General features: G+C 39.5%; 1 protein-coding gene across 5 annotated transcripts in view; it reads left to right on the top strand.

The window, feature by feature from the left end:
- Positions 1-10,223, top strand: part of KIF6 (kinesin family member 6) — a 220,091-nt gene extending 209,868 nt beyond the window's left edge. For 4 of the 5 annotated variants that reach the window (XM_086869409.1, XM_086869391.1, XM_086869438.1 and 1 more), the window contains 3 exons: positions 2,118-2,271; positions 4,948-5,114; positions 6,690-10,223. In XM_086869409.1, the coding sequence (XP_086725535.1) occupies positions 2,118-2,137 (20 nt within the window). In that variant the 3' untranslated portion in view covers positions 2,138-2,271; positions 4,948-5,114; positions 6,690-10,223. Of the gene's footprint in view, positions 1-2,117; positions 2,272-4,947; positions 5,115-6,689 lie in introns of those variants that run through there. The other variant, XM_086869431.1, reaches the window with a different exon arrangement.
- Positions 10,224-12,496: the final 2,273 nt, after the last annotated feature.

The raw sequence follows: 12,496 nt of genomic DNA, 5'->3' as shown, positions 1-12,496 counted from the left end.
TACTGTGCCTAAAAGGTTCCACACTTAAAGTTGCCTTACTCTTCTGTGTTGGCTTTCATGATGTGAATGTAACTCCTGTGAACTCTTGTGTATTGAAATGCATAGAACTGTCTAGTGTTCCTTACAGGAATAAATTAAACCTTTGATTATTTCAAAATACTTACACCTCAGTAGCTTCTGTGTGTTTCTTCAAAGGAACAAATGAAATAAGTGACTATAGGAAATCTGACATGTTAAATTCTTCTCATTCTAAGAAAAGGCTTTTAATGGATAATGCAAAGTTCTTTGTCATATTGAAAATAAGCTCTGCTGACTCCTCGGTCATGAGGTCACACATGTTGATGTCCAGCAGCCCTCTGATAAATGTGACCAATGCTTTAGGAATTTTTACTGAAGGAATCAAATTAGCTATTATACTTAGGATGCTCAGTCCACCAGTACAGATCAGCTAATATTGCAGAACCTGTCCAAAATCAGATGCCTTGTAGTAGTTATATTCACTAGAAAAGCAATCTTTCTGGGAGTGGTTAACATTTGAATCAAGAAAGAGTATCTTCTTGGATCTTATACTCCTGGAACCAGCTAAAGCTGGGGTTGCTATTGACTCCTGCTCATGTCTTGCATCATACAAAGCCTTTAGAAGAGATGAACAAGTAATACCTTCAGGCATTTTGCAAAATTACAGAGGCTGTGACTAAGCCTTTGTAAGGTATGTGACAGACAAAGATATTCTTAAAACCCCATCCACTGAGCAGAGGAAAGCCAATCTCCCACAGAGAAATTCTTGGGCACAGCAAAGGAACACAATGTTCAGTAAGGCAGTTGACATCCTATTTGATGTAGGAACAGTAATTTTTTGGCACACAGTAGTTTTGGTCTGGTAAGAACTATCTGGAATAGCAGAGAATATTTTATTCATTGATCTTTCAGATTAGGAGAAGCCTAATATTCACTAAAAATTATATGGAAGTCATAGCAAAAAATAGTAATTCATCCTTACTAGTACTTAAATGGAGGAAACAGAAATGAGCATGTTCCTCATGCCCTTGCCCACAAACACAATTCTATGTTTACACATGCATAATTTAAAAACTTGAATGAGATGACCAAATTACAAAAGGACAGAAGGGCAACTATTTTATTTTTATGGCACAACTTTATTTTTTTTCCCCAGTTTGATCACTTTAGGGAATCCTCCACCTCTTTCCCTTTAGATTTCATCTACCTGGTGAACCTATGGTACTTCAATGATCTGTTTTCCTGTAGCAAGAGTTCAGCTTGTTTCAGCTTGTTCAGCTGGCCAGCTTTGTTTCCAAGTTTTGCTGTCAGCAAAACTTTTTCAGTCCAACTCTATCCTCTTATCTACACTCTTTATCACTTTGCTTGCTCAAGATGGAAAACAGGATTTACTTATCTCTATTTCCGGTATTCTTCCTCATCCTTGCTCCTTTGACCTTTTCTGCTTCAGGTCCTCATGGAAGCATGGGGAAAAGGGGTCAACCAAGAAGGAAACACTACAAATCCCAGTAACTGGGACTTTAGCAACCCCTTTTTTGCAGGAACTGTTGTCACCACTATAGTTGAGGTACTCTCTTTCCTTAAAACTAGTGTTTCTTCCAGCTATCCTGTAAAGTCCCCAGAAATGTGTAATTACTGGACAGAGTACAGCTGCAAATCAATCCGCTACCATGGGTTGTGGTTTTCTATTGGTTTCTAATTATGCCTGTTATTTTTCTGTATACAGTATTTTGTACTCCCAAAAAAGCTGAGTGCCTACTTAATACATGCAAGATTATTTTGTACATGGACAGCACATCTTTAGGTTGCATTGAAGCACTAAGACACACTCAACCACAAAATCAGAGACGTATAGAAAGTTACAATAGTACCTGGAAGACTAATATTTTTCATGTTTAGTTTTCAGCTAGTAATAGTGAAAGCAAAAGGCTTCATCATAAGCAATGGCAATTTGCAGACAGATTTAGTTGCAGAAAATCATAGATCTACAGGTTCCTGAAGCTTAATGTAGTTGAGCTTCCAAGCTTACGAACACCCCATGATGCCTGCAGCTTGACTATAGAGCCTTTTCATGTAGCTGTTTTCTTCTTTATTTCCAGGTTATCTGCCAGCACAGTGACAGGGCAGACCTGTGTGTTTTATGCCTTATTTGGAGAGCCCCTCAACCTGGTCTTCCTTAATCAGCTGGAGAAATCTCTTAATGCTCATCTGCTTACCCTGGAAAGAGGGGTGCAAAAGTGAGGGCGTGCCCAGGTACAGTGTCAATTTACCATTTGTTTTCACTGTTTTAAAACTAGTTAAAGTTCTTTTCTCAGATAGCTGCTGCTGCTAGGTTTCCTTGTGTGAACCACAGGAGTTACATGGCCCTCTCTATCAGAAACGATACAATCAATTTACCTACAATAGCTTTAAAGCTATAGGCTTTTGCTTGAGGGGCCCTAGATTTGCCTTTTTAAAACCTTCCCCAGCAAAACCATAGGTAGACCTGGTGACCTTGGCAGAATATGTGTGTCTACATACATTGCCAAATCAAGCTTTTATTCTCCAGCCTATGCCAGCATCTATCCAGAGTCTAGCTCTACACTGTGCAAAGGCAACTTATTTTTATTGGCCTAATGATCTGGCTGGAATTAGCTTTTCTGATTGTGTCAGCAACTTAACACTTCCTTTTTTTTTTCCTTAAAATGCGAATACTCTTTACTTACAGTTTATTGGTGAGCCATTGAACTAGTCCTGACATTTTTTAATAAGAAAAGCACTGATAATGGAAAATACATGAAGGGAATTTATTACAAGGTTAGTGCATGTTTCTAAGAGAAGGTTCAATGAATTGACCCCTTCAGTTAGGGAAAAGGGAGATTATATATGTGAGATATGTTGAAACATTTCGGAGTTCTGGCACGAGTTTTTTGTTTTACATTTGTAAAATCTATTGAGTCACTACATTCTTTATTTACAATGGTAAAGCTATAAAGGTACTGTCAAATACAGACTTGGTTTATATAAGCATGAAATTCTTTAGCTGCATAACCTCTGACTGCTCCCCAAACTCATGCAGCTCTACCACAAGAAGGATTTTCATATTAGTATAACTGCATCTTTCCTGGGATTTCTGATAGCAGTTTAGGGATGTGATCTATTTTTTTCCCTTTTCACTCCTAAGCTGACACTCATTTCTGACAGAACTCCTATGATCAGACAAAGCTTTGGAGCTGTATCTGCTTGTTTGCTCTGAAAAGTTTATTCAAGGATGTTGGTTTATCTCCTTATAAACAGAATTTTGTCATTCTCTGGGAAACTAATTTCAATCAGTTCTTCATTATTCCTGACTTATTGTTCCCAACATTACAGATTTTTACAAGAAAGTTCTTAAAAGACAGGTTAAAAAGTAAAATTGTTCATTTTGGTATACATTTTTTGCGAAGTTTATTATGTAATTGAACACTATTACAGTACTGGAATGAAGTAGATGAGAACAACTGAATTATATATAACTATAATCATGTCAATCAGTAATTCTCAAACTGCTCTGCAAATGAGGCAAGTATAATTACACAGCTAGAGAGACACAATGCATAATATAGAAGTGACTTGTCAGAGTCACCCAGTCATCTCAAGCCAAGTTTCTCAAGCTCAGAGCATTAAGTTTTATGTGAGATAATTCAGAGAGAGAAATTAAAACATGCTATCTGGACCTTCCACTTTAGCAAAAGTGGTTTGGCTTTTCATCCAGACACAACAGACTCATTAATAGAAAATCATATTCAGGTTTGATTGTCAATGAGGGCATTCTTAAATGATTGCAATGAGCTTGTATCAGCCCACACATCATTACTCAAAAGTTCACTAGAATGTGCTCCCTGGAAACCAATGAGCTCCTGATCATCAGTCCTAAACTCCTAAAATCCTTTCAGGACCCATCCATTGACCATTCTGTGTACCTATCTACTATAGTCACGTATACAGTAACTTATCTCCCTGAAGGCAGATGTTTTTCCTGAAAGGCACAGATCTGCCCTGTGCTAACACAAACCAGCTCAGCTCTGAACACTTTTAAGTTAACAATGAAAGCAGGCAAACTGTCTTCACTTAGGTTTAATCCAAACATACTTCTTGGCTGAGCTCTTGCAAGCCACTTTATAAATCTTTGGAAGCAGTCATAGTGAAAAGAACCTTGATTTGCTCTTGCCAGTCTTTTTTTTCATGAGCTATGCAGTACATGGTGATTTTCCCCAAAGACAAGCTAGTTACTACAAGAGCATCTCTACTTGAATTGAAATTGTAAAATGAGTATTTCATTCCAATGGCTGTCCTAGTAGGTCTGAAAATATGAGTGGAACATTCTTGAAAACTCATTGTAAAAAGATTTTAAAAAATCCTCCTTTTATTCCTAATTTTAAGTTGTTGGTTTTTTTTTCATGGTTAGGTACAATATCTATGTGTAGAGAATATTTTAACAGAACAAGGGCATGATATTTTACTAAAAGCCTGTCTGAACAAGCCAGCCTTTAATCCAGATGACAATATTAAAGGCAGTGTCCTTGAAACTCTCCTGGTGCAGTGAGAACAAAGAAAAACAATAGCCTCGTGTATTGAGAAAAGAATGTAAAACAATATGCATTAACCAATAGTAGCTTGCTAAGCCCAAGAACCCTGTCGGACCCTATAAAAGTGTGCTAAAGATAGAAATAAACTACATTCACTATACTTCTGTGAAGACTCGGTGAATAGTCTGAGCGGTTTTTCAATAACTATGTGCAGAGTAAACAGTGAGTTCAACCTGCAGTACTTGGAAGCATTGTCTTATCCTTCTTTTTTTTTGCTGTCACTCCCATGTGGGGTGGGTTTGTGATTCAAGAGTAAAACAGACACAGCAATTTTGACAACTGCTCCATGCTCTTTAGCTGCCATCTTCCTCTTCTCTTTCAGGTGGTTCAAACACTGGCAGTCGCCATCTTCCTGACCACTGGGACCTTGCTTTTTCCTGGTGTTCCCACCATTAGTTGTCAGTTATGCAGAAGGCTGGAGCTACTGAGAAGGCTTTTACTTCACCTTCATCACCCTGAGTACCATTGGATTTGGGGACTATATAGCAGGTAAATAAGAACATGAACTGGATTGAGCTTTGTTGAAATTCATAACTCTACTATAAAATTAAGTTCATGGAGCATAGATATCCATTCCATTATAGATCTGGTACAAGAGTGAGCTCAGCCAGACTGGTAACAATAAGCATATTACAGGATATGTGTAGAGAATATTTTAACAGAGTAAAAGCATGATATTTTACTAAAAGCCTGTCTGCACAAACCAGCCTTTGGTATAAGCGACGATATTAAAGGCTAGTGTCCTTGAAACTCTCCTGGAGCAGCACGAATGAAAGAAAAGCAATAGCTTTGTGTACAGGAGAAAAAATGTAAAACAACATGCATTAGCCAATAGTGTCTTGCTAAGCCCTGTCAGACCCTATAAAAGGTGTGCTAAAGATAGAAATAAATGACATTCACCATACTTCTGTGAAGACTCGGCTGAATAGTCTGAGTGGTTTCTCAATAGATATGAGCATTTTTCTCTTGACAGCCAGCCTGAGAGTCACTCAACTCATTTCACACATGCCACTGAACACTCATTCAACAGTGGCTGGTACAAACATTATCAAGAGTGAAAGGTGGAATATGAATAAAATTCCTTTTCCAGTATTAAGCCTTTGAGCCACACTCTCCCAACACTGATTTGCTTTAGCAAGTGCCTAATATTCCCAACAACAAATCATATCAAATATTAAATAATCAGTACTTAAAATGGAGAGAAGGTTACTGACAACCACAGAATAACTCTGAAAGAAAACAAACCCAATGACATTACACAGTCTTTAGATCTCTGCATTGAGAACATCATGGTAGAGACACATGAGGGGCTGTTTTTCCACACACTTACTTGAACAAATGCATATCTTAACAGATTATGTCTAACGTGTTTATTTGTTAAAACCACTAGGGTTTCTTACTTCACAAGTAGTAGCTCTTCTCTCCTAGAGGTCATAACTATGACCCAAAAGGAGATTAAAAATCCCATGCTGAATCTGGCACTGTGGAGTTTCATGAGTCTATCAGCTGCACTGATTGTCCATGTTGTGGAAACATCAAACCAGGGATTAAGATTCTCATAATCACTTAATTAAAATGGCTACATTTCCCATATTACCCAAGTGATTGTGAATCCCAGGTACTGAGGTAATATCACCCTCCTAAAAGCAATCACTGCATGACTAAATTGTACCTTTCTAAATCATCTAAGATCCTCTGTGTGCTTCTTGAGTAAAATATGGTTAATATGGATTCAAAATTTAATTTCCAAGATTTTTTTCCTTTGTTGTTGGCTAGAAACCATTGACTTTGAGCATCCCTGATTCATATTAGATATGGCAATTTTTATTATATAGCCACAGCTTCAGGGATTTTATGCTAACTGTGCTAAGCTCAGCCTGAGAGTTGACATGAAAAAAAGTGCATCTGCTGATGGATCCCACAAGCTCATTACCACATACACTTTTGCAAGGAGTGGGGAGCGTTTATGAGTATGTATGTTTAGCAGACCAAAGCTGCCAAGATAAGTATTTTCCTGGATTTTTCAGACACAAATCCCAACAAGCACTATATCCCCATGTATAGGAGCCTAACTGCAATATGGAGTGTTTTCGGCTTGGCCTGGCTGGCTCTGGTCTCAGTGTGGGAGCTGACTTGATGGAAAGATACCTTTGGTTAAAGTGGCACAAGTCTGACTTAAGCTTGGCAGAAGGAGACGCTACCAAATTGGAAGATGAACCTGAGCAGCCTAGAATCCATATCCCTAGCTGATCAAGGTATAAAGAAAACAATCCTGAAACTGCATCTTCCATCTGTATCTCACACTAAGTGACCCCTCTGGATAAAGGACTAAACCACGGGTTGTGGACCGTGTGGGGAGCTAGGGCCCAGCGGTCGGAAGATTTCAGGATGTAACAGAAAGATAGTCACCCCCCCTCCTCAATAGCTTATGGTAATGACCCCCATAATTAGCCAGTAGCACCGAGCTGTGATGAAAGCAGACGGGAGTGACACTGTGAACCTAGGTTATAAAGTGTCAAATTCTTCACCAATAAATGCCATTTTGCCATCCATCACGTTGATGTTCTGTGCAAATGGACCGAGTGACCTGAGGGGGGGGGGTCAGCGTGCCATTCCTGAACCAGGTCGTCTGCCTCGCTGAAGGCAACAGGACTGTTTCCTAAAGAGGAAATGTTTCAGATACATGGAAATTTACAGACCCTGTGTAGGCATCAGCCTTGGGGTTAAAACCCCAAGGAAGGAGCATACATGGTTACACAACTGTCCCAGGATTCATTTTACACTTCTCATTCTAAGGCAATTCCCCTGAAGTAATCAGTTATTATCCTTTCTCTAATGTGAGAACTCTCAGTTCTTATGGTCACTCATTTTCAAAAAAATCCGGAGTGACTGCCTCCCACCTTCAATAAGAAGTCATTTCACTAAGAATCTCAAGTGGAAAAAGTCAGGTACAGAAATCTTTCTTAATTTCCAATCAGAAAACAAACAAAACCACAGAAGAATATATTATCAGTTATGAACACTTGCTTAATGACATCTACCTAGTTAAGATTCAGTTGATATTGTCTGGAATGAATAGCTTTCATATAAAATGACACGATTTCTTTATTTTCTGGGCTAAAATCATTCTCGTTTAATTGTGAGAAAATTATGTGTCTGTCCAGCTCTGCCTGGACTGTTGCAATTTGTCTCAGAGCAAACTGCCAGTTCAAAGCAGGTCCAAATCACAGGTCATTTCAAGCCACTTTAAAGCAGCACTTGAAACTAAATTGAAAAGCAAGGAGACATCCTTATTTCCAGCCAGATCACAAATACCATTAGAGCCTGGAATTTGCTTTGGGCCACTTCATAGAAGAGCTTTTTTGCACCATACAGAAATGATGCTTTCCATTTACCTCTAAATAAGGCAAATGATAGATTCTTGCATTAAATCTCATCCTCAGTCAGGCCCACTGTGTGAAACATGGAGATTGAATTTACTCGTTATTGAAAATCAAAAACAGCAGCAGCAGCCATCACCAAAGGAGCTAAAAAACTCAAGTACATATAAGCACCTAACAAGAGACTAGTCACTGAGATGCAGATCTGTAGTCATCCTCTCTATTAAAGTAAAGTCCAGAAACTTGATAAAACAGTTATCCGTTCATTTGGGTACCATGTTCAATCATCACTAACACATTCCATGGGTATGCTTGTAATTATATATACACACATCTATTTATTCAGTATATTTATATCTCATAGTAACCATCAACTAATCCCTTTGAACTCATTTATTAATGGAACTTGAATGTAAAGGATGAGTGAAATATGGCTGGGTATGTAGATTAGGCCCAAGCTAGCATATGTATGACAGACTATAGGAACACCAAATGTCAAACTTTCAGCAGCTGCTTTGACATTTCATTTTGGAGATGTATGCATAAAACATGTAGAGACTTGTGTAGGTCACTAATTCTTTTCCTTCATACTTTCTGAGCTAGATTTTTACTTCTCAAGAGAGTCACAACAGATATTTGCTCTTACATCTGACAAGGTGCACATTTTCTTTGCCAGTTGCTGACTCATGCATAATGCAGTGTGGCTAGTCAAATCTGAAATGCTGGCATATAAGAATGCTGGTTATGGTTTATTCAACTAATTTCAAAAATTAATGTTCAAATGCTTATTCTATCCAAGATTTCCCTCATGTCTTACCACTACCTACCTCACAGATTTTTATCCTCAGTTTTTGCACTGATCTTCCCCTATGCCCTCAGCTATTCCCATAAATGTATGCAATGTCTTTCTCTGTATACTTTCACTGAGAGCAGCCAGCTCTCTCCTGTCTGGCTTTGCAAATCTCACAGGAAACTTTGTCTTTCTGTATTTTCTGTTCTTTGGACACAATGTTTGCACTTGCACTTGTTAACATCATCACCGTCACTGTACTCTGTACCTGCCTTGTGTTAACACTATGAGACACTTTTGGCCTCTTCATGTAAAAGACAAAACTGAAGTTCTACTGACTTCTATATCTAAACCGTTTTCTTCACCTTGGGTTTTTTCACACCTTGTGTTTTTCCATACCTTCTGTATTTTATTGAGACACTGTCAGCCATAGCACATGCACTAGTCTAAAGGTGATCCTATCCAGTGTTTTACACTGTGCTGCGTGCCATAAAAAAATTATAAAGGGGCTTATCAGAGATAGAAAGCACTTACTGAAAAAGTGTTTCTTAAAATTATCCTTACTTGATATCTGACTGCAGGAAGTTTGGATTGTTTTTACTGCAGTCCAGAAAATTGCTCCTGTATCTGATATTGATTTTGCAAATTAGCAGCAAATGGTGAGACTACCTGTCTCGGCTTTAGAAGATCTGCTGGGGAGGGCAGCAGCAGCATTTTAGAAATGTCTGCTGGGGAGGGCAGGAGCCTCCCTTGGAATGAGAAAATGTAGACCCCCTCTCTCCAAATTATTATAATTCTCAAATCAAGGGGCTCTCAAGCAGAGATCTGGGGATACGAATAACAGTTCTTTACTAGTATTTATAACAAGGCAAACAAACAAAAATGACTACAGCATTAGCAAGAAAACAGAACCAGGGACCCCGTGACAGCCTTCTCGGCCGAGACAGGAAGGGATGGAGGAGAGGCTTTGCTTCACAAACCCCCTCGGGCAGGCAGTCCCTGTGCTCCTGCAGGGCTCTGAGGAACACTCAGCTGGAACAGCAGGGATGAGCTGAGATCCTGGGCCGGTGGCTAAGGTGTATCAGCAGCTCCGCGGCGGTGGCTGGCACCGTCACACGTCCCGGCAGGACAGGGGGTGCGAGGCCACCAACAAAGAGGGAAGAAGGAGAAGAAGCAGCAGCTCCGTCTGGGTGATGGTGAAATTCCCTTCTCCCCACCGCAACAGCTCTGCCCCAAGTGTCCTTCTCCAAAGCTGAAGAAAACCCGCCAAACTGTCCCCACCCTCCTTTTTTCCTGCCCCCTTCCCTTGCTGTGCCCCGGCTGAACTCTTTGTCTTTTCTCAAGCTCTCACCAAGTACCCACAGTTAGGTTGCCCCCCGCAATTAATGGCTAAAAATTCCACAGACAAGCCAGAACTTAAAAAAAAAAGACACCTAACCCCCAACACTACCTCCTGGATTTTTTGCTACTGCTATATTGACTAAAGCTGACAGTATCTGCTGCAGTTCTCCAGCTGCCTAACAGAAGACTCAGAAAGCTACCTTTGAATCAAGCATATGGCCATGTTGGAAGAGAAATGAGAAGGATACTGATGCCCTCTCTTGTACTATATAAGCAATAGAAATTTCTTGATTATTTTGTCAATTTTTCAAGTTTCTGAAAAGCTCCTAAAGGTCATGCACATCTATAATAAAAGTTACTTTGAGATGCCTACTGGGAGCACTGGCCCAAGTTTTGAGCATGGATGGACCAAATGCTTTCTGGTAGTGTTCCTCTAATAAAAGTGTAGTCATCAAGTACCAACTGACCAGCTAAGAAAAGTAATGTGGAAGAACTGCACAATCACAAGGACTTGCTAAAGGCCAGAGGAAGGCACAAAAGGGATTTTTTTGGTTTAATAACCCATTTTACCAGTGGTATATTTCTGCTCAGAATGAAGAACACACATGCTCAGCTCCAAGCATGGAAAACAGCACTTTTGCAGCCTCTGAATGTGGCTCTGCAGGCTATTGCATAAGCAGCGGCCCAGGCAGTGTTCATCTGTGATGTTGAAATGTAGTACTTTGTCCTGAGCAGCTACCACCTGAAGTTCAGGGCAGAACAAGAAGCAAATGTCCTTCCAGGCTTACACTTTTAGCCTACTCAATAAGCCCTTCTTCATCCTCAGATACACATGCTGTCCTTCCAGACAACATCAAAGTATCATTGGCAAAGATTTGAGCCTTTCTCTGTGGAGATGTAAATAAAAGACTGACAGACAAGTGACTTTTCTGATAATACTCAAGAAAACACCCATTTAAATATTATATGACTGTGCGAAGATTTGTTGTGAATCTTGATCTCTTTCTTCCCAAATTCCTTCTAGTAAGCACGACTGATCTTGTGTTTCCACAGCATGTGTTGTAGTTAAAAACCCTGAGTCTCACCTGTAATTATTTTTATATATTTTTAGTATAAACATTAAATTCTATATGGTTAGTCAATAATGTTTCAACATAGTTATGCTCAGTGTGCGTTGTATTAACTCTCTGGGTTTAAATGCAGCTAAAATGTCAAAATGCAGCTCAGATGTGTCTATTTCCTGATATTAAATGTGATGAGTAAATATATACCTTTTAGTACCCTTGCAATTTTTCTCTATATATCTCATATATATTTATAGAAGGTTTTCTTTTATATGTATATACAATTCCATTTTTATCTTTAAATATCACTGAGTAATGAATACCTTGAAAAGGCAGAATTAAGACTGAGCAATAAGCAGCATTTATTTCTTTTTTTTCTAAGACTGCTTTGGCTGATTTTGTTACACTGGAATTGGTCTAGCTTTTGCATGTTAATTATTGCATCTTGCCAGTGGAATCATGTGTTTATGCTATTCAGTTTAAAGCACATCTCAGATAACCATGAATTAGCATGATACCAGAACATTTTCAGGGGAGCAATGTATGTTTGGAGGCTGCCTTGCTTGTAACAGTACATACACTTTCCTGGCAAAAATAATCACAGGGCAGCGTGAGAAGACATTACCCTCTAACAGTGTATAAAGTTATCCTGTGCAGAAACTTACTGGGTTTATTCCCCTTCTTCTCATATTATGTAACAAAATTGGCAAATTACAAAGTTCGTATATGCCCAAAATGATTTGATTGCTTTATCTACCAGTGATAGAACAGAAAGGAACATTGGATGCAGTCTTATACAAGAGAGTAATTAATCAAATAGGTCTCAGAATCTATGTACATGAAGAAAGTCGTCCTATCTTTCACAGGAAAACCACAAATTAGAAAAGGACTGAAAAACCTGCTACCTTTTCACTTCTTTCTATCAAAGAATTGTTATCACAAACACCTGATTGCTGCCTTTTAAATTAGCATAGCAGCTGAGTGAAAGAGGAATGCAGATTTATGCAGGATGCTAGCATACTGCTCTCGAAGTAATCAATCTTTGCCATCTGGAGAGAGACTAGGTTTCATCCCTCGGGTGAGCAAACGTGACTGGGAGCTGGCTCCGGCTCAAGAACAAGCGGCGCGGAGCAGGGAATCCTGGGAAGCCTCGAGTTTTGGGATAGACAGGTGAGAAGCGGAGCGGCGCAAGAGAAGGATGGTGGGTGGCGGGGCGGGCTGTCGTAGGACGAGCGGCACGATCACCTTCATTCCCCGGCACAGCTGGGTTCTAGGCTCCCCTCCTCGCCGTGGAGG

This window comes from Cyanistes caeruleus, chromosome 2 (genome assembly GCF_971803275.1).
Source record: "Cyanistes caeruleus chromosome 2, bCyaCae1.hap1.1, whole genome shotgun sequence".
Lineage (NCBI taxonomy): Eukaryota > Metazoa > Chordata > Aves > Passeriformes > Paridae > Cyanistes > Cyanistes caeruleus.
This window is presented reverse-complemented; position numbering and strand designations above follow the sequence as displayed.